At 33.3% G+C, this 22,549-nt stretch overlaps 1 protein-coding gene and 1 pseudogene across 4 annotated transcripts; both read left to right on the top strand.

The window, feature by feature from the left end:
• The first annotated feature begins 6,350 nt into the window (after positions 1 to 6,350).
• LOC111308609 (protein JINGUBANG pseudogene) lies at positions 6,351 to 8,438 on the top strand (annotated as a pseudogene). The gene has a single exon (XR_016328082.1). The product of XR_016328082.1 is annotated as a protein JINGUBANG pseudogene (transcript).
• Positions 8,439 to 11,363: 2,925 nt separating this feature from the next.
• Positions 11,364 to 21,457, top strand: LOC111308604 (extra-large guanine nucleotide-binding protein 1-like). Of its 3 annotated transcripts, none has more exons than XM_022907062.2 (8): positions 11,364 to 13,221; positions 13,327 to 13,464; positions 13,551 to 13,655; positions 13,730 to 13,894; positions 14,400 to 14,577; positions 19,265 to 19,506; positions 19,947 to 20,107; positions 20,679 to 21,457. In XM_022907062.2, exons 1-8 carry the CDS (start codon positions 12,034 to 12,036, stop codon positions 21,265 to 21,267), a joined length of 2,766 nt encoding a protein of 921 aa, XP_022762797.2. In that variant the 5' UTR covers positions 11,364 to 12,033; the 3' UTR covers positions 21,268 to 21,457. The 3 variants fall into 3 exon arrangements, with proteins under 3 accessions (XP_022762797.2, XP_089600553.1, XP_089600552.1); XM_089744427.1 differs by having other exon boundaries at positions 11,439 to 13,221; positions 20,656 to 20,923; XM_089744426.1 differs by lacking the exon at positions 13,327 to 13,464 and having other exon boundaries at positions 11,449 to 13,221.
• The last annotated feature ends 1,092 nt before the right edge of the window (positions 21,458 to 22,549 follow it).

The following is a 22,549-nucleotide window of genomic DNA, read 5'->3' as shown; positions in this document are numbered from 1 at the left end:
ATAATGAATATCATTTTTAAGGTTTGAAAAGATTAATTAGGGATCATTACTCTCTCAAGGAAAAGAACAGATGTTAAGTCACCAAAAAGAAAAGGTCACCCTCTAAAATCATCATGACTATTAGTTTTTTCTCTGCTCTGATCACTTTCATTCCTATAGTTTGAGTTTGTGAGAATTTCAGTATTTTAGTACAGTCATGAACAAGCATTAATGTTTTGGATCAGTAGTTAGTTTCCTGATATAATCCGAACAGGCATTGTCACACAGTCAGTTATCCATTATCGTATTGCGTTTCACTTTGTTGATTCAGTTTGGTGTGAATAGATTGGATTGGTAGATACTGAGATAAGCAGCCGTAGCTGACTAAAATACTGAAACTTTTGTATGACGAATACCATTTTTTTAATCTTTAGCACCCAAATTTCATCAGCAGTGAAACGTGTTTGATAAATTTTGCATATGATTACATCAACAAATCCTCAAGTAATGACAAGTTTCACATGCCACCATTTTCTTAATATCAGCCAAGGGCATATTTTGACACTTTGCCTCACACTGCTATATATATATCTCGTATCTTTGCTTATGCAATCAAATCCCTACAATTTTGTTCAGGGTATGACAATTTTGTTCAGGGTATGGAAACATGTTCAGTCACCTCCTGACAAGTTATAGAAATGATAAATTCGATTAAAAAAAACATCAAATTCTAATATATCTTATCCTTGATGCTGTTTGTTCTTACCAATTCTTCTTGTTTATGTAATCATAGAATCCAAAAGTGATCTTCAACATATAGTGTGTAAAGCATCTATATAACATGTTTAAATGGAAAGATGATTCATCAGTAGGTGACTGCCACATGCCCATATCCACATTTTCTTTAATTGAGTTGATAAATGCTGCTTTTTTTTTTGTGACTAATTCTTCATGTTTACTTTCAACATTGAGATAACGTGTTTGATGATTAACAGACAGATTTAAATAATCTGGTAAACTAATTAAAGTAAGTGCTTTCCAATAAAAAATGAACATCTTCATTTTGCTAATTACTTTTTTAGGGGATCATCCACACTTGCCTTAATCATGTTTACCACATATGCTCTCTCTGACTTAAAGTAAACTTGCTATAATATTATTAGGCGTTTGTTAATTAGCGGACAGGCTGATTCAAAACGAAATGACAATTTTACATTATACTAATATCACTAAAGTAAAATGAAATAGATTTTTATTGAGAATTGTTTTACGATGGAATGTTGTATTCTTAATTTTGATGATATGATTCAATTTTTTACTATCTTAAATATAAAATAAAATAAAATAAAATGACATAATTTTTTTTTACACTTGCCATCTTTTGGATCCATTGTTACAATATTTTCCAGTGGAAATCATCCTGGATAACTGGATTTAGCAGACTGAAATTGCATTTGTTCGATGATTAGCAGACAACTGCAAGCTAAGCTTTCAATAAAGTATTATTTTTAGTAATTTGACTTCTAAAGTTCATTTCTTTTACTATAAAGCAGAGAAATTTTCACTTTATACAATTTGCAAGGGCTCTAGACATTTAAACAGGAGCCAAGTGTCCAAAATAAAATTAAGTTATATGCTAATTTCCCTTGAAGAATATGACATATAGTCCCCCACACTACGAACAAAATTTATTAATATAAATGTTTCAATGGACACGTAGTGATCTATCATCTCTTCTTGTTTTTTCTGCTCCAATTTCCAAACCATAGAAAAAATACATAAATTTATATATAATCAAAAGAGAGAAAAGGAAATGAAATGATAAAATTTCAAGTGATTAAAATCAAATAGTACTGTTTCTCTCAATAATTGAAATCAGGTTGACATTGTTGGCCATGAATGTCGTTAACTCAAATTGGCTCATTGCAATCAAAGTCAACTGCCTTTTTTTTTTTTTTGAAACAGTGACCCAAAATTTCAAGAAAAGCTTTTATAATTAAAGATATTAATATTCCACAACTACCAGCAATAATAAGGATATACGTTGAATTTATACATGTATAAAATTGATAGACCATAAATGGCTATGCCGACCAGCTCCTTTATATTCTTGACTATGCATATACCCAAATCATCTTCTCTTTTCCTACTGAATTCATATCAAAATTTTTTTTATTACTATAAATTATTTATTAATCTCCTACATGCTAATATCAATATATTAAGTCTAATTTAAAAAAAAAATTACAATTGTAATCTGAAATTTAAATTTTAAAATTATTAAATATCATTTTTTTAAAAATAATTTTATGAATTAAATATTTTCATATATTTGCCTTGGAATTGAATTCAAATATTAGTTGTTCCCAATCTATGAAAAAAATGTTGGTCCAATAATTGATGAATTACTAAATCCCAGACCCTCCATAGTACAATAGCTTCACAGTTCACATGTTTGGTTGCCCCAGACAAGTATCTTTGTCTCCGGTTGATTAAGAAACTGATATGTAGTTTGTCCTACTTTCCATTTTGGCAGAAACCGCCATCATGCAAACGTGATGTGACATGTCAGGACACGTGTATACATGCAATTGGCAAAGGGCTCCTACGTGGATTACGTGGCAATGAGAAGCATACCCACAATTAAAAAAGTTTATAAATTGGGAAAATATATAATATAATATGAAGCAGTTTCGTGGCCGTTGGCGTCTGTGGGATGATGAAGGTCGTTTTCTCTACCGATCAGGAAATGGGCCGCCGCGGCATGGTTCTTACGACCGGACTTCGTTTCAACAGAGGCAACCAAAAGCGTGTGGTTCACCAAACTTTACGACCACTCGAGACTTTGAGTTCAAAGTTTTCCATTTTTGTCGTATGAAAATTGAAATTTAAGTTTTTCCCGGAAGCTATACTGTGTTTATTAATACTACTATTATATATGGCAGTTTACCAAATTCATACATATTAAAAACATGCCTAATTTAAAGGTTAAATTAGAAATTTTTCCACTTTCAAAATAATAATAAAAAAAAGCCTTGCCAGACCTGCTACGAATATATATTGAAGCTTGAAATGGAAGCAAACTTCTTTACGGTCAATGCTTTTGTTGTACTATTTGATATTATAATTTATTTATTTATTTTTTATATTTTTCTCAACTGAGTGTGACACCAACTCAATCAAGAGTTTTAATATCAGGATGGATAGATACATGTTTAACCATTGAGATAAATAGAAACTAGTTTTATGCACACCCACTGTATAGGTGAAATAATAAATAATTTATTATTAAAAATTTAAAAGAAAATTTTAAAATTTTACTATTATTTAAATATGAAAGAAAATAATAAAACTTCTATTTTAAAAGAAAATTAAAAGACCAAAATGCCACTAAAAATATACATCTACTATTTTATTATGTGGCTTTTAAGTAACTTTTGCAACTCGATTGGTGTCACTTGATTTGTGGCACCAATTTCAGTTAGAAATTTTATTATTAGTGTAGATATATTTGCATACTACTTACTGTAACTAGTTGAGTCATGCCATAAAGAAAAAAATGGTGTAATAATATTATTTACAAGGGTTAATTAATAAAAAAAAAGCCAATAATTAAATCGGCAATGAATGATATATTGGCTTTGCTTATACAACATTAAGAACAATTAGATACACTTTTAAATGAATCTAGATTCATTGTCATGGTTGAATGTACCATATTTTACTGGTTCTACACATATTCAAATAAACAATTCTCTTTCATTTTAGAGACTTTATATGAAGATGATCATCACCTTGGATATAATGTTAAAAAATCAATCGGAATATTTGTTGGGTTAAAAACTTTTAATCCAATCATATCAACAGAAGTAAAATCAAACAATAAATCAAACACACAAAAGATAATAATTTAACGTGATTCAGTTCAACTGACTTACATCTACGGATGAGAAACAAGATCCACTAGTTGTAAAAAATTACAAACATACATCAAATCATCAACCTCACTCAACAATCAATATTTATAAGATACTCTCAATCTCCTCTAATCCTATGTAGTATTCTCAACCCAAACAAATACAAATTCAAACCCTTGTGCACCCTTTCAACATAACCAAATACATACCCATATGATCCCCTACATCATACCTATGTGGACCCTCTCAGTCTCCTCTAGTTCACTTACAAACAAACATACACACCCATAAGATGTAGAGCTCTAATACTCTTATAGGGTATCTATCCCATAAAATCTTACAACTTTCTTACATCTTTTTCTCATACCTAACCCTGTAGAGACTTCACATATTTATAACCATATAAACTTGCCCGTTAAGAATCCTTCTCTTCTTATAATTTTTCTCTTGTAAGTTAAACTTACCTATTAAGAATCTCTTTCCTTTTAAAATTCTTTTCTTGCAAGTCAAACTTACTTATTAAGAATCTTCTTTTTCTTAAAATTTTTCTTTTGCTTTTTTTATCCATCAAGCAATATCTAACAAATCTCAAATAAATCTCTAACAAATCTCAAACAAATCTCTTATGAGATTTGAGTCAATATTCACAACAATATTGGCACCAAAATATTGACACCATATGCATCCTTAATTGGTGGTAAGGTGAGAGTGCCTACTTCCAAAGTCAGTACTAAAGCAAATCTTTGGGGTTCTTTTCGGTTGATGTCTTGTTTGACACTATTTGTAAAAGGTGCACTACTTCTATGAAACGCAATTGCATGCCAGTATGATGTTTCGATCAGCAAGCTAATAATAGTGAAAATAACCTCTTAATCACCTTACTGGTAAATTAGGTTAGAATATGAACAAGTCACGACATGTTATATACTTAGTCATGTTTGATGCATAGAATTATTAATAGAATAGAATATTAATCATTTTATACGATATTTGATTTATATTTAAATAGAAAAATAAAAATTGTAAAAAAGATTAATATTTTTTTAGCATAAAATTATTCAATCATCTTTAAATAAAAAATATTATTTTTAATTTATGAGATTAACTTTATATATTCAATTATAGGCTTAAAAATTATATCAATAATTTAAATTATATAAATTTTTAAAAAAATAATTTTGACAAATAAATAAATTATATTATCTTATATTTTCATATATCAAATATAAAATAAGATAATATTATTTAATTTAATACTATCATAATCTTGATTAGATACTTAAATATGTAATGAATGGATCTAATAACTAAAGTCTTAGAAAAAGACACAAGAGTAACCAAAATAAAAAGGAGAAAAAAAGGAAAACAAAGCTTTTTCTGACATCTTACTTTAAATCCTATATATATATTAAGGAATCATTATTTGCTACACTAAGCTTTTTGGGTGGCAATGTTGCTTGAGTTGAACTACTACCTTTCCATATCCAATTTCTTTACGGTTATTCTTGAAAATCTAATAACAACACTTTAACTATTTTGCATAAGATAGATTCATTCAACACGTAATTACTATTAATAGAGACTCATAAAAGGCTAAATTCTAATTTCAGTGATTAAAATTTAATAATATATTAATGTCTATTAGTTTGAGTAACAAAGATTTTATTTTTTTAAGTAAGATATTGATTTTGAATTTTATGAATAAAAAAATTAAAAAAAAATTATCTTTTTATGAAATTCAATTCAGTTCAATTTTAAATTAATTCATATTTAAAATAATTATCAAATATAGAAAAATTCCAAAGAAAAAAAATATTCAGTAACATTTATAGAATTGGAGCTAGCTAGCTTGCAGGAGAAGGTCGAGGCCATTTTACAAACCATTTTCTCTTTTACTAAAGGTTTCACAATGTAAAAAGTTTTTGCATGCTTTTGACAATTTCAACTTTCAATGGTCAATATCTTCCTAACTATGGAAACCTGTGGTCAAACATCTAGTCTCCAAACGCTTTCACATACAGAAAACAATTTTCTTCTTCCGCAAATCCTTCAAAATTACCCTTTTCAGATATTATCCAACTTAATCTAACGTGTGATGATTAAATGCCCCCTAACACCAAGCATTAACGATTACTATAAAGCAATAAATAAACGAAATAATTTTTTTTTTAAATTTTTAAATCAAAATTAGATTTATAAATTTAAAAATGGAAAAAAATAAAAATTACATTAATTTAAATAGATTATTACTCCTAATAAAATATTAATTCATTAAAAAAAATAAAGAAATGAAGAAAGAGGACGAAAGAAAAAAAAAAAAGCAACGCTATCGTAGTTTCCTTGTTACCGGCATATCCGGTTCGCCGGTTCTTAATGATTACGTCTCACCCACCATGTGTCGAAAACCCGGAGCCTCACATTACCTACCATTATTCAATCCCATCTATATATATATTCCTTCTGCCCAACTGTTCCTTCTGTCTTTCAAATCCTTTCAAAAACAAAAATCAAAAGCAACAGTCAAAATTTCTATCTTAATCTTCATTTTACCGTCAAAAGATCTCTAGAAAATTTTCTCCAAATTTTTCTTCAGGTTGGGCACAACAAATTTCAATCTTCTTATCCAAATATTTTCAGTTCTACCAGAAATATAATGAGAAAGGATAAGGGTGGGACGATGGTTATGGAGCAAACCAGGCTACGTAGCAGACCAAATCTGGGTACTCTCTTCCAATCTGAGCCTTCTTTGTTTGCTTTAAACAATAACGTTGACGTTGGTGTCGAAGACGAGTCCCCTTATCGTAAAAGCAGTGCCTCTTTGGCCAGCCCGATGCATTCCAACAGCACGACAACAAGCGGCGAGGGTTCTCCTTACGTCATGTCACCATTTAACGAGGCTTCTCCATGCAACAAATCCCCATGGATTACCCCATCTACGATCGAAACTGATTTTGGCCAAAACGGGCTTATCGGGTCAATTGTACGAAAAGAAGGTCATATTTATTCGTTAGCTGCTTTTGGAGATTTGTTATATACGGGTTCTGACAGCAAGAACATCCGCGCATGGAAGAACTTGAAGGAGTTATCAGGTTTTAAAGCTAAAAGTGGCTTGGTTAAAGCCATTGTTATATTAGGTGATAGGATATTTACTGGTCACCAAGATGGTAAAATCCGTGTCTGGAAGGTTTCATCAACAGACCCTAGCGTCCACAAAAGATTTAGTAGTTTGCCAACTTTCAAAGATTTGATTAAAAGCTCTGTTAAACCTAACAACTACGTCGAAATTCGGAGAAACCGTAGCGTTCTTCGAATCAAACACTTTGACGCGGTTTCTTGCTTGAGCTTGAATGAAGAACTTGGGTTGTTATATTCAGGGTCTTGGGATAAAACCATGAAAGTTTGGCGACTAGCGAACTCGAAATGCTTGGAATCCATTGATGCTCATGATGATGCAATAAATTCTGTTGTGGCTGGATTAGATGGCTTGGTGTTTACGGGGTCGGCAGATGGGACAGTCAAGGTTTGGAAGAGAGAGTTACAGGGGAAAGGAACAAAACATTTCCTGGTTCAGTTGTTGTTGAAGCAAGGAAACGCCGTGACATCGTTGGCTGTGAACAAAGAATCAGCTGTGCTGTATTGTGGATCGTCTGATGGGCTTGTTAACTTCTGGGAATGTGAAAAGCACCTTTCACATGGCGGGGTCCTAAGGGGCCATAAAATGGCTGTGCTGTGCTTGGCTACATCTGGGAATTTGGTGTTCAGCGGGTCAGCTGATAAGAGCATATGCGTTTGGAGACGAGAAGAAGGTGGGATTCACACCTGCCTTTCTGTCTTAACAGGTCACACCGGTCCCATAAAATGCCTAGCCGTTGAAGAAGATCATCAAACATCAAGCAAGGCTAATCGGAAGTTTATTGTTTATAGTGGTAGCCTGGACAAGTCCGTCAAGGTGTGGCGCGTGTCCCAATACGCGCCCGAATTGAAGGAGGTTAAGCAGGCTTACCTTAACAGCTACACGGTTAATGGTGACACAGTGAAGGAAAAGAGGTAAGAGTGATGCGGTTTTTCCCTGACAGCAAGAGCCAAGAGACAGGCATAGTCAAAGTTAAAACAGAGAAAGCGAAGGAACGTAGCACGCGGACTCACGGCATATTAGAAAGTTGCATGGCGCAGGCGTTGTTATTTCGTGGTCCGATCCATTTCCAATTGGCTCTTGGACCATCTTGATTCGAGTCTTACCCTCGAAGGCACTTTTGGTGGGTGTGGACGGCGTAACGTGTAGAAATTGAATGATTTCAGCCAATGTCAAAGTGCCACCTATGAAAGAGTAAAAGAGGGTATTTCAAATTTTCGAAGTTTGCAATGAAAAGATATGATTAATTAGTGATTGCTGTCTTTTGTATATGTAATGTATTAGAAGCACATAAAAACTGTCTTTTGTAAATGTCTTTTTAAGGGGAGTGGGAGGCGCCTCCCTGTTGAAAAGTACAGTTCGGCATGTTACTGATAGCACAAGGTTGACAAAGTTTTTGGTTTGGCAAATGACTTTTTGGTTCCTTTTTACAAATTTTAATGTGGCCGGCTGCCATGGCCAGGACCAAGAGGTTCGTGTGAACAAATTTACTGTCCCATTTGTGCAAATTTTAAATTCAAGCTTTACCGGTTTAAGTTTGTAAATACTAAGATGAACATGTTCTTGTCGAATCTCCAGTTTTAACTGCAATTTTGAGTCCAAAATTATTGATCCCAATAGTTTGCTGTTTTGGGTTTTTCTTTTTTACTATACAATTTCCCTCCATTATCAATCTTATGCTGCAACGTGTGTGATACGTATAGCAAATATATTTCAGGTTCATTAGTTGGGAACTTGGGATATATGCATATGGAATGAACACAAATTGAAGTTTAGCCAAACAATTTATGTAAATTCTACAGTCAATCTTTATAATTAGGTAAATTTATTGAGTAGTTGACTTTATTTTTCTTTTTGGACAATAAATTAGAGAAGCTTAATAGCTTATCATATATGCATATGTGTCATATTATGGCTAAATACCGTATGCTTTATAATTTTGAGTAAAACCACATAATTTTCCAAGCTTTTAATTCACGAAATTAAAACCATGCATTGACCAACTGGTCATGAGATCTCGGAGATAATGACAAATCAAGATGTCAGCACCTCTCTTTATTACAAGACATATGGCTTGCCCTCTGGAAGCTTATACATCCGATACCCTTGAATCTCTAGCAGGGATATTCACCAGCAAATAGAAAGAAAAGAAATTTTGTATGAATTTTAATGGCCTCGATCCAACCATTTGTTAATATCAATATAAATTGACAAGCCTTTGCCCTCTGGAGAGTTTCAACTTTCAATTTGTATATAAAAAATGGTTATTTTCTTCATTAGTTTTTGTGTTTATGGATCCTTGAATTTGATCCTTTGTTTGGTTGGATTGAGAGGAAAAAAATATGAAAATTAGATGGATTGGATTTTCTTGGGCTATGGAAGGACCAAATTATGGGCTTGAGCTTACCCCCAAGATTACTGGGCCTCAGGGACTAGATTTTACTTGTTCATAAAGCCACAAATGTGTGGATCCAAACCAACAAAATAACTCCTATAATTTTGTTTTTCTTTTTTCTTCTTACAAATTTCTCAAACCCTAATAATTTCACAACAATTTAATAAATACTTTTCACACTTTTTTTTATTTGAAAAAAGGGGAATTTGAATCACAATTTTGAGTAAGAAAATCATAAATTAACTACTTCGGCTGCTTCAATGTTAAGTTAGAAAATTTTTCTTGCTTTACTCGGATCACAAATTTCTTTTATTTTTTTTATAAAATTTAAATTTAATTTTTTTAACTTAATAATTATATAAAAATTTAAATTCACACATTTTCAAATAAAGTAATAATTTATTAGTAAAATATTTGAAATATTTAATTATTTTAAATCATAATAATTTTATATAAAATAAAAATATAATCAAATATGCTTAATAGTATGTATATATGATTTTTATTCACTCTAATTTTTTTACAGTTACTTGAATTTAATTCTCAAATTCAAATATATATATATATGCATAGATTATTTTCAAAAATTAATCCATTATTATTATAATTAAATTTATTAATTTATTATAATATATAAAGATTTTAATTTTTTAGGACAATATATTTTTTTTCCAAAAAGTAATGAAATAAAATGTCAATTGGATTTTAGTTTTTAGCACAAATAAAATCGTTAAGTCTGATTTTACTTAGTCCATTTCATTTTTAGTCTATCTCTGATAATAAATAATTATTTTTTTCAAAATTAACCGTTAAGTTATATTTCATGTTATTGACTTTAAAAATTGACAGAAGTGATAACTTTAATAATATGCATAGAATTATAATGTTCCCTTTTGATTTCGTTATTTACCAAGTCAAAGTCAGACCTCAAGCAGTGGGTGATGTCATGTCACAATTAAAAACTTACAATTTTTTTTTTTTATTCATTGCTTGAGTTTTGTCGTTTTATTTACTTTTTTTTTTTTGGTCATTTGTCTTTTTATTTACTTAAGCTATGTCAAAACTTGATTTCTTTTATTTTTAGAAAAAGAAAAGCCATACATTAACCCATTCAATACTTTCATTTAGAATTATTTGGTTTTTTTTTTTTTTTTTTGAATTCGATACACATTTTTTCTATTTAAATAATTTAATTTGAATTCAACTTAAACTATGTACATAAATTTGTGAAAAAGTATATGATATTCCTATTCTAAATTTATAAATTTGTAAATATGTTTTGACTTTGAAATTAAAACTTATCATCCATGTTTTATAATTTTGTTGGTGGGAATTTTCTTAGTATTCTAAGTTATTATCATAAAAAAATAATTATAAGTAATTTAAAATGTTTTTTTATACCATAATTATTTGTAAATAAAATTGAATTCGAACTAAATTCATAATAAAATTTTTGAAGCCCGATAAGAATATTTTTAATGAAAATAGTTTTAATTTAATTTTACATATTTATTTAAAATATTAAAATATTAATTTTTTAATTTTTTTGATAAAAAAGATTCAAGATAAATAAGTTGTTCAATCACTTAAATTAAGATAAGATGTATCGTATCTGATAATTTAAAATAAATAATTATAAATCGTGTATTCGATATGACTTCAACAAATGATCATTAATAAAATTCAAACTTAAAATTTTTTTATCAAAAAAATAATTTTAATTAATTAAAATAATATTTTAAAATTTAATACATATGATTAAACTTTTCTGGCGAACCCAAGTTTAAACAAAAAATTTTAACCCTTTCATTTAAAAATTTCTTGTGATTTCCTTCGCATTTACTCGATTTACTTGCAAATTGCGGTCCAATCAAAACGTTAGATGACGTAATCGCAAAATTAAGTCAAACACAAATTAGCCTCCAGTTTCGGCCGTTTTCCACTGAAGACTCTGTCTATTGAACGAAACGTGCAGTGAACATGCTTTTAATTGTCCTTTGAAAATCCACACATTTCAACTTTCAAGCAACAAAGAGCTCTCCGATTTTCGTCTTTCCTTTACCCCCCGTGTTTCCCAACAGCTTCTTCTCTAGCGTGGTGACGTGGACAAAGAAGGAATAAATTTGAGACAAATATGTCTTACTCAGTCATCTCTCCAGTCTCCATCGTTTACTGGTAATAGAAGAAGACTCAGCAACACCATTTCCATTCTCATCACTGCTCGGTCTCAACCTTTGTAGATTTCCCATCTTTCTTTTTAGTTTTCTTTCTCTTTTAGACCTCAAAGAAGGAAAGAGAACATAAGAGAGTCTTTTTCAGCATGGTTTAGGTGATGAAAGGAAAGAAATGTGGATTTATTTGATTGTTTGAATGGGTTATTAGCAAATTGTTGTTCTTGTGGCTAATGGGTTTTAAAGTTTGATTCTTTTGGTTGTTGGTGGTTATACTTCGTGATTTTTTTTTTTTTTTATGTTGGTTGTTTTGCTCTATGGGTTTTTGAGGTTTTTTGGTTTGCTTCATGGGTTGTTGAGATAATTGGTTATTTTTCTCTGGTTTGTGGGATTTGGTATTGGTTGTTTAACTTTTGGAATTCAGACTTAAAAGAAGCGATGGCCGGCCTTTTAAGAAAAATTATTCCTGTTGGGAAATCATCTCGTAAAGATGATGATGGTGATGATGATAATAACATTGAATACTCATTTGCTATTGAGTACCATGGTCCTCCAGTCGCTTTTGATGTCCCCAAAGCAGTTCCGGTGGACGTTGACGAACTCCCAACTGCTGCCACTGTCTCATCTTCCTTTGTTTTGAAAGATATTTCATTGCCAGTTATCCAACCAATTGTAAAGACTAATCCAGTGAACCAAAAACTGTCCAAAGATAAAAGATTTGTTTCTGAACCTGGCTCGGCTAAAAAATCCAATGATCGTCCTGGTGTGTCTAATGAATCATCAATTCTAGTCGATGCCTTGGATTCATCAGGTCAGAGAATTGCTGGTGGGTGCACGACGACATTACGTGATGGAATAGGAAGTTCTGGCATTCTGGAAATTTCTGATGTTCATGGTAGTTTGGGTAAAGCATCAGGAGGGTTGCCAGACTTAGAGCTAACCGATGATCCTGAGGAAGGTTTAGGGTTGCAGAAGTATATGGATCCTCCTGATTCTGATACAACAGAGTCAGTTTTAAGCTCACCCGCAATTTCATCATCTGAGGTATTTTCTCAAAAAGGGGAGGATGGTAACAATGAGACTCCTTGCCATGTCAAAAGACCATCTGTTGTAACTTTCCGTGATCCTGAATCATGTGACATGCTTCAGGAAGAGTCCAACTATTCTGAGACAGAAAGCATCCATGCTGCACAACCTATTGCAAGGAAGGGGAAAAGGGGGTCATGTTATAGCTGCTTAAAGGGAAACTGGTTTATAGAAAAGGAGATTTGTATTGTCTGTAATGCTAAGTATTGTTATAAGTGTATACTGAGAGCAATGGGGTCGATGCCAGAGGGAAGAAAATGTGTTACTTGCATAGGTAAGAAGATAAATGAGTCAAGGCGAGGAAGTCTTGGAAGATGTTCTCGGCTGCTCAAGCGGCTGCTCAATGAGGTTGCAGTTCAACAGGCAATGAGTTCTGAGAAGACGTGCAAGGCAAACCATCTACCATCTGAGCTGGTTCTTGTGAATGGAGAGCCACTGAGTCAAGATGAGTTGCATGTTTTGCAGACCTGCCAAAACCCACCAAACAAGCTAAATCCAGGATACTATTGGTATGATAAAACATCTGGATTTTGGGGAAAGGTAATAACCAAACTTTGCTCGTCTTTCCATTTTCTTTTTAATAGAAGTAATCTAGCTTCCATTCTGTTCCATTAAACTTGAACTACTGCTCCGTCAAACAATCAGGAAGCACATGGGCCTTGCCAAATTATTACTGCCCAGCTAAATGTTGGAGGTAACATCAAGGCTAATGCTAGCAATGGAAAGGCAAAAATAGTCATAAACAATAGAGAGATTACTAAAAAAGAGCTATGGATGCTGCAGGTTGTTGTGCTGTACATGATTGAGTTCGTTTAAATTATGAATTTTTAGACATTTAAGCTCAATGACATTCTGTTAAATATTTGCAGTTGGCAGGAGTTCATTGTGAAGGAAAACCTAGCTTTTGGCTAAGTGCAGATGGATCCTACCAGGAAGAGGGTCAGAAGCATGTGAAGGGGCCTATATGGGACAGGGTATATTTGCATAGGCATAATTATTTTCCTTTATGCCATGTACTAGTAATAACATGGATGTACCTTATTTTCAGATCGGAATTAAGCTTTTTTGTGCTCTGTTGTCTTTGCCGGTTCCCCCTGATACTGTGAATCCAGCTGGAGAAGATGTCAGCCAGAGAACCCTAGAGCAGCAAGCAATTCATAAGCTTCTTCTAGTTGGCTATCAAAAATCTGGCACAACTACAATATATAAGCAGGTAATATATCAATGGAAGCAACTCACTTCAATTAACCTTTTCCGCCTTTTTTGGTGGCTGTACATAGAATCTATTTACTTTTTCATCGTAACCTTCTATTTACCTTCCATCAGCATAGATGGAGATCTTGGATCTTAAGCTGACTTAACATTGAGCTTTGTCCACAAAAATTGCTATGGCTCATCAGTTCAGCCATGAACGGAGGCCTTTGACATACAATCTACAATTTTTGAAAGACTGAGGAGCTTGAACAAGAGTGATGGAATTGTTACAATAACCTTTTGAATTCTTTCTATTTCTTAAGCCACTACAAATACATAATATGCAACTGGTGATCAAGATTGTAATATGAATCCTTATTGATGCTTCTAGGTGCACAAATACCTTCAATTATGATTTAAAAATTTCTTGATATTTATGACTGCTAAACTTTGGTTTTGTGACACTGGAAATGGAGAATAGGCTGTCTAAATGAAACGTTAAATTAGTTACTTGCTTATTTCAGGCCAGGATTCTGTATAATATTTCTTTCTCTGAAAATGAGCGCCAAAATATGAAAGTGATGATCCAAAGCAATTTTTATGGCTATCTTGCTATATTGCTCGAGGGGCGAGAACGGTTTGAAGAAGAAATCTTACTAGAGAGTAGAAAAAGGGAAATTGCTGATGGATCTGGTTCTTCAGGTACATTAATAGTGATTTATTCAGTATGCATTTTCACCAATGTTTTTTTCTTATTTTCCGTGTATTTTCTTACTGATTAAAATTATAATTTTAACCCTTTTTGACATTACAGTTTATTCTTTATAGATACATTTTCAAGTAAACCTGTGGAAACTGAATGTATATTGAAAAAACTGCTTTTCTTGAATTATACAAGAGTCTTAGGTTTATATACAATTAACTAGGGGTTAAACTAGGAAACTAAATCTTCCTTAATTCTAGGGATACAAATACTTAATTCTAGAGATACAAATATAAATATACAGATTACAATATTACAACCAGCTGTAAATAAGTGTTTTCCCACACTCCCCCTCAAGCTGGTGAATAGGTGTTTTCCATTCCCAGTTTGGAAATAATTTCTTGAAATGTTGCACTGCTGAGACCTTTAGTTAACACATCTGCAAGTTGACCCTTAGTTGATACATAAGGTGTACAAATCAACCCACTGTCTAGTTTCTCCTTTATGAAATGCCGGTCTACTTCAATGCGTTTTGTTCTGTCATGTTGCACAAGATTGTATGCAATGCTTATTGCAGACTTGTTATCACAGTAGAGTCTCATTGGTCCATCCCACTTGATCTTCAAGTCTTCTAGGATAATTTTTAACCATAGTAGTTCACAAATTCCTTGAGCCATTGCTCTGAACTCTGCTTCAGCACTTGATCTTGCCACCACATTCTATTTTTTACTCCTCCAAGTCACAAGATTACCACCTAAGAAAGTGCAGTAGCCTGAGGTGGATCTTCTATCAGTTACTGAACCTGCATAATCAGAATCTGTATATGCTTCTAGAACTAACCCCGAATTTCTTTTGAATAAGATACCTCTCCCGGGATTGGCCTTCAAATAGTGCAATATACGGTATACAGCCTGTAGGTGCACTTCTTTAGGACTATGCATAAATTGACTTACCACACTCACAGCAGATGCTATATCAGGTCTAGTATGTGAGAGATAAATGAGTCTTCCAACTAATTTTTGGTACATCTCTCTATTTACAGCAACATTTTCATTAGCTTTTCCAATTTTATGATTAGGATCTATAGGAGTATTTGCAGGTTTACATGCAAGCTTCCCAGTTTCCTTCAGAAGATCCATCACATATTTCTGTTGTGAAATAAAAATACCATGCCGTGAGTGAGCTACTTCAATTCCTAGGAAGTACTTCAATCTCCCTAGCTCTTTTATCTCAAATTCTCTAGCCAAACACTGTTTTAGAGATTCTCTCTCTTTTTCATCATCTCCAGTTACAATTATATCATCAACATACACTAATAGAACTGTGACTCTCCCTTGATAAACAATGTGTGATCTCCTTGACTCTGTTTATATCCCATTGCTAGCATCACTTTGGCAAATCTCCCGAACCAAGCTCTAGGAGACTGTTTAAGGCCATATAAAGCCTTTTTTAGCCTGCATACTTTGTTTGCTTCTAGAGGACCTCCAAATCCCGGTGGAACCTTCATATATATTTCTTCTTCCAAATCACCATGTAAAAAAGCATTCTTTACATCAAATTGTTGAAGCTGCCAATTGTAATTTGCAGCCAATGATAACAAAATTCTAACTGTATTCATCTTGGCAACTGGAGCAAAGGTTTCCTGGTAATCCACTCCATAGGTTTGAGTGTAGCCCTTAGCCACTAACCTGGCTTTATACCTTTCAACAGTACCATCTGCCTTGTATTTTACAGTGAAAACCTATTTACACCCCACTGGATTTTTTCCTTTAGGCAACTCTACCAGTTCCCATGTCTGATTCTAAGGCCTCCATTTCTATTTTCATGGCTTGCCTCCATTTCTCACTGGATAATGCCTCGGATAATGTAGTTGGAACAGAAATAGTGTTTAGGCTCACAAGAAAATTTTTGTGGGATGGTGAGAATTTTTCAAATGACATAAAATTAGATATTGGGTAAAGTGGATGCTTGGTACATTCTCTGGTTCCTTTCCTAATGGCAATAGGCAAATCATAATCACTAGTTATAGTTTTAGGAGATTCATGCTCATTTTGAGAAACAGAGTCAAAAACTATAGTTACCTCATTTCCAGAGTTAGGATCAGGTTCTTGGACTGGCATTGGTTCAGGATCTGGAACTTTTCTTCTTGAGTACACCTGTAATTCCTTCATAGAATCAAGAACAATATTATCTTTTGTCACATCTTCCGTATTTGGAATGGGTTTAGACTCAAATTCAGTGTTTGACTTGGGCTCAGTAGAAACAGGTTTCGACTCAGAAGAATTAATGGGTGTAAATGTTGAAGAAGGGGGCAAATCAAGCAAAAAGAAGTCTTTATCCTTATCTTCCATGAATGAAGTCTCCCCCTGAAGATAAGGTTGAGTAAAAAATGGTTTATTTTCTTCAAAAGTGACATCTGCAGACACATAAAATTTTTTGGTAGGAGGATGATAGCACTTATATCCTTTTTGAGTTGAAGAATACCCCATAAAAATACACTTAATCGCTCTTGGATCCAACTTTCCCTTGTTATGACTGTGAACATGAACAAATGATGTACAACCAAATATCCTAGGTGTGAGATTGTTTGTGGTATTGAGGTTGAGATAAAATTGTGAGAGTAGTTCCATAGGAGTTTTAAATCTCAAAACTCTTGAAGGTGACCTATTTATAATGTGTGTGGTAGTGAGAACAGCTTCCCCCCAATAAGATTTAGGTACATTTGCTTGAAAAAGAAAGGCTCGGGTTGTGGCTAGTAAATGACTGTTTTTTCTCTCTGCCATTCCATTTTGCTGTGGAGTATTAACACGAGATGACTCATAGATAATCCCCTCTTTTTGAAAATAGGTGGATAAACTCTGATTAAAGTAGTCTCTTGCATTATCAGACCTAAATTTCTTGATTCTCACTCCAAATTGATTTTGGATCATGTTTTGGAAGCTTAAAAACACACTATTCACATCTGATTTGGATTTAAGTAAAAAAACCCAAGAGACCCTAGTACAATCATCTATGAATGAAACAAACCATCTCGCACCAGAAATATTAGAAATTGTAGGGGGACCCCCAAATGTCACTATGAATCAAGTAAAAGGGAGTAGAACTTCTTTTGTTACTGATTGGAAAAGACACACGTCTATGTTTTGCAAATTCACAAATATCACAATGAAAATTTTCAACATTTAATCCTTTGAACAAAGAAGGAAACATGTTTCTCAAGGTTCCAAAAGAAGGATGTCCAAAACGAAAATGATAAAGCCAGATTTTGTCTTTATTGGAAGATTTTTCAGAAAGAAATGACAAAGGTAAACTATTTTTGATACTACTTGTGTTATTTGATGTCTCAAGATAGTATAGTCCATCATTCTCCTTAGCAAGTCCAATCATCTTCCCCGAACTCTGGTCCTGAAATTCACAATAAGAGGGATAAAAAGTTACTTTGCAATTCATATCTCTGGTAAGTTTTTGTATGGATATCAGATTAGTAGACAATCCAGAAACATGAAAAACATTTTTTAGAACAAACGAGGGATTAACTTGAACATCTCCTAATCCTGCCACTATGGTAAGTGAACCATCAGCAACAACAATTTTCTTATTACTAGGACACAGGTTATATGTACTAAACTTTTGTGAGTAATGTGTCATGTGGTTTGTGGCTCCTGAGTCAATGACCCAAGAACTCGTAATAGGCTTAGCCGAGACATTTAATCCATGAGAACCAGAAGCTTTACCTGAACTAGAAACTTTACCCAAAGAACATACCATAGTAGGCTTTTCAAGGATTTTCAATAAGTTTCTCAGCTTTTCAATCTCTTCCCTGTTTAACTCTCCTTGTTTCTGAGACATTTGTAGTACTCCAGTGATTTTCCCAGTTAACATTTTCTCAAATTGGGTGATAGTGATATCTTTCATTGAAAGGGTTAGGCAATAAAGGCCTAAACAAGATTTGGCAATGAAGGCCTAAAAAAGTCAGCAATGAAGGCTGAAAATTTTGCTTCCCAAGAAGAGCCTAAAGCTCTGATACCATGTGGAAACTGAATGTATATTGAAAAAACTGCTTTTCTTGAATTATACAAGAGTCTTAGGTTTATATACAATTAACTAGGGGTTAAACTAGGAAACTAAATCTTCCTTAATTCTAGGGATACAAATACTTAATTCTAGAGATACAAATATAAATATACAGATTACAATATTACAACCAGCTGTAAATAAGTGTTTTCCCACAAAACCTTTTAAACTTTCCCCCCTGTAATACTTCTAACAGTTGTGATAAACCTCTAAGATAGCAAGATGATCTGTAAAAGCCCTGGCTGACAGGGCTTTAAGTACTTACTTTTAGGTTTTCCCAATATTACTATATATAAAGCACAAGCTTAATAGACAAATTCACCACTGAAAGGGAAGTTTTTCATGGCAATCTGTTGTATCTCAATGGCCTTAATTATATCACTGTTACTATTATTTTTCTTTTTTCCTTTAAAAGTGTTGTAGTAGTTTTGTTCTTGCACTTGAGATATATTCTCACAGTTTTGCGAGTCATTAACTGATTTAATTTCCCATGCTGATAGGTTTTTATCTTTCATGAATTGTGTTTAGATTTCCTGTAATATATTTGGCTAGAAGAAACTTGCATTTTGCATAGAATAATTATCTTAATGTGAGCTTCATTGTTGACAACAGGCAGTGCAAGCCAGATTGATAGTAAAACAAAATATTCCATATCCCCAAGACTGAAAGCTTTTTCGGATTGGCTTGTCCAGGTGATGGTGTCTGGTAATTTGGAAGTCATCTTCCCTGCTGCTACTCGTGAATATGCTCCATTTATTAGGGAGCTGTGGAATGATGCAGCCTTTCAGGCCACATATAACCGGAGGCATGAACTAGAAATGCTACCCAGAGTTGCTACTTATTTCCTAGAACAGGTAAGCCTGTTCTATGGATTTTAGTTTGATAGCAATATATGTCCTTGAGGTTATGTTGGGTTATTCAAGTTCCGGCCTTTTATTTTTTGTGTGCTTTTTGGTTATTAAAATCTGTTCGTCTAATTTGGTTACTGATGTTTTCCTGCTTTGCTATTCTATACATTGTTTATTGATTTTATAACATGCATAGTTTGCAGTATATTTCCAAGTTTGCTTTCACTGCCACTTAACATTTTCTTTATCCTGCCAACTAAAACAATTTGACAATAAAACTAAAAGCGGGCAGATGAAATTTCTAGTATCTTAATTAATTCATTGAAGTTTGAAGAAAAGAAGTGCAAGATCTGGCAACATTTTCACTTCTATGACTAATATCTCTTCACTTCATAGCGTTCAGGTTTCTTAGCAATTCTAATAGTTTAAAGTTATTTTCTTCTCAGGCTGTTGAGATCTCAATGACAGATTATGAGCCCTCTGAAATGGATATCTTGTATGCTGAGGGAATTACATCATCCAATGGACTTTCTTGCATGGAGTTCTCTTTTCCTACTAAAGAACGAGAAAACCCTATTGATGGTTATCAGCATGATCCATCAGCGAGGTTAGTTGTATTCTATTCCATGATAAATTGTTTACTTTTATATTCTGCAAATGCCTTAAAACTTGTTTAGATGTCTTCTGATCACTTACGTCTCAAGTAAATCTCATCTTGGAATAGAAAGATCGAGTCGTAGGTGATACTGATGACTGATAAGCTGCACTTCAACCACCTCCAACCAAATTACAGTTCATTGCATCTACACACATCCTTAAAGCTCATATTTATGAATTTTGGCCAAACAAGTGGAGCCTTACACTTGGTCAAAAATAGCAAGAAATTTTGTTTCTTTCCTTGGGGCTGAAGGCTGCATGGAAGATTTCATATTCTTCTTCAATGAATTTAAGCAGTCCTTTTTTCCATTGTTCAAATATAAATTATCTCTCATGCAGCCAAAAGTAGGAATCTTCCATAGAGATTAGGGGCTTTTCTTTTATTTAGAAAAAAAATGGAAATCAAAAGAATGCTCATTTTTAGTCACAATAATAAGTAGATTTGACCATGTGTTAGTATCACTTTGAAGTTAAATTACATATATTTATCTTGCGCAGCATTCCTTGCTCTGAATCTGCAGGTACCAACTTATTAGATTGCATCCCAGTAGCCTTGGGGCGAACTGTAAGTGGGTGGAAATGTTTGAAGACATCGATATTGTCCTGTTTTGCGTCTCCTTGACCGACTATGATGAGTTTTCGTTAGACAGTAATGGAGTTCTCATAAACAAAATGGTGGCAAGCAAGCAACTGTTTGAAAGTATAGTCACCCATCCAACCTTTGAGCAAAAGGACTTCCTTCTAATACTCAACAAAGCTGATCTGCTCGAAGAAAAGATTGAGCAGGTTCCTCTCACTCGATGTGAATGGTTTCATGACTTCAATCCAGTTATGAGCCATAATCACCATAACAACCACTGCAATAATAGAAATAATCACTCTTCACTACCACAGCGTGCCTTCCATTATATCGCTGTGAAGTTCAAGAGATTATTCCATTGTCTTACTGATCGTAAGTTGTACGTTTCCATGGTTACCGGCTTGGAGAATGATTCTGTTGATGAAGCGCTAAGATACACCAGAGATATTCTTAAGTGGGACGACATTGAAAATAGCTTCGTTAACAACAACGAGTCGTCTACAGATATTGAGGCAAGCTCAACTTCATGAACCATAACCCACTTTTTTTTTTCTTTAACATTAAACAAGGTAAAACCCCACTTGTAAATAGATGTAGGAAAATCAGATTCATAGAGCTGAAACAATGTTGTTTTTTCTGCCACTGCAGATCCCCTTTGTTTTTTAGTTCCAAGTCATAGAACTCAATCATGACCCAGTGTATATATCTTGTTTTTTGACAAAGATCCTCAAGTAAATTTTCTTTAATCAATAATTACTGGATTCCCTTAAAATACGTACAGGTTGAAAATCAGATAAAAAACATTGCTTTAATCACTTTTAAATCTCCAATTTTACTTCCTCGAGAATAAGGTAACAAGAAATACGAAGCCCATTTGACCATTGCTGGAGATTTTTAAAGAACAGCTAATCATGTACAAAACGAATGAACATTCAAAGCAAAACGGCCATAAACTTAATGATGAAAACATATCCACATTAAAACACCTCTGATTACACAGGGCACGATCAGAAACCCTGTTTTTACATAAAAGCTCGAACAAATTACTACTATAACGAAACTTTACATTTTTCAATCACCAAGGTACAAACCGTTCCATGAGCAAACAGACAGTAGCTTCTGACATTGCAGTTTCTTTAGTATCATCTTTAGCAGCTTCCTTCTTTTCAACATGTCCTTCCTTGGCAAACTGCTGCTCTTTTTTAGCCATAATTGACAAGAATGGCCTTCTTGCTTGGACTTTCTCTTTGAGCTTTGCTAGCTCATCCATCCACTCCTCTACTATTGCAGACATTTTTTATCACCAAAACTTGAAGAAGAAACCCTTTTTCCCTTCTTTGATATCTGTTTATATGCTTTTGTTTTTTCCTTTTCGTTTAAGGAAAAAAAGAGGGGAACTAAAAGGGTTTATATAGAAGAGAATAAATGAGAGGAGTCGTGGTTTTTACACAACCACAGTAGTATGTATTAGTGGTGTAAAGGGTGTCGGTTTTGACTCATTGGAAACAAAAATCCGTGTGTGGTCGGCCCCTAGATACGGTTAAATTGGAAGAAAAGGATATGGTTCTGGATATTCTCGAATACTGGATACGAGTATCTCCTATGGGAAAGTTCTGCCATGTATTTGCTCATATCATCTTCAATATCAGAGTATAGAAAAGATTGTCAACACTTTCTACCATTCTATCTGATGTATGATATCTTCTATCGACAGCTTGATTTTGATATCATACGTTCCGATCTGTTGATCAAGAACATGATTGAGTGCAAGCAAAATACACGCAAGAAATTATTGTATAGTGGTGTGCGCTG

This window comes from Durio zibethinus, chromosome 2 (genome assembly GCF_047325235.1).
Source record: "Durio zibethinus cultivar Kanyao isolate XHJ-2024 chromosome 2, ASM4732523v1, whole genome shotgun sequence".
Taxonomy (NCBI): Eukaryota; Viridiplantae; Streptophyta; class Magnoliopsida; order Malvales; family Malvaceae; genus Durio; species Durio zibethinus.
The sequence above is the reverse complement of the archived record's forward strand: the minus strand, read 5'-3'. Positions and strand labels throughout refer to the sequence as shown.

Excerpts from the sequence above, each read along its gene's own strand:
- LOC111308604 (XM_022907062.2), top strand. The coding sequence starts at position 12,034 with ATGGCCGGCCTTTTAAGAAAAATTATTCCTGTTGGGAAATCATCTCGT. Across the intron at positions 13,656-13,729 it reads AGGGGCCTATATGGGACAGG|ATCGGAATTAAGCTTTTTTG; the intron begins GTATATTTGCAT and ends CCTTATTTTCAG. Across the intron at positions 13,895-14,399 it reads CAACTACAATATATAAGCAG|GCCAGGATTCTGTATAATAT; the intron begins GTAATATATCAA and ends TGCTTATTTCAG.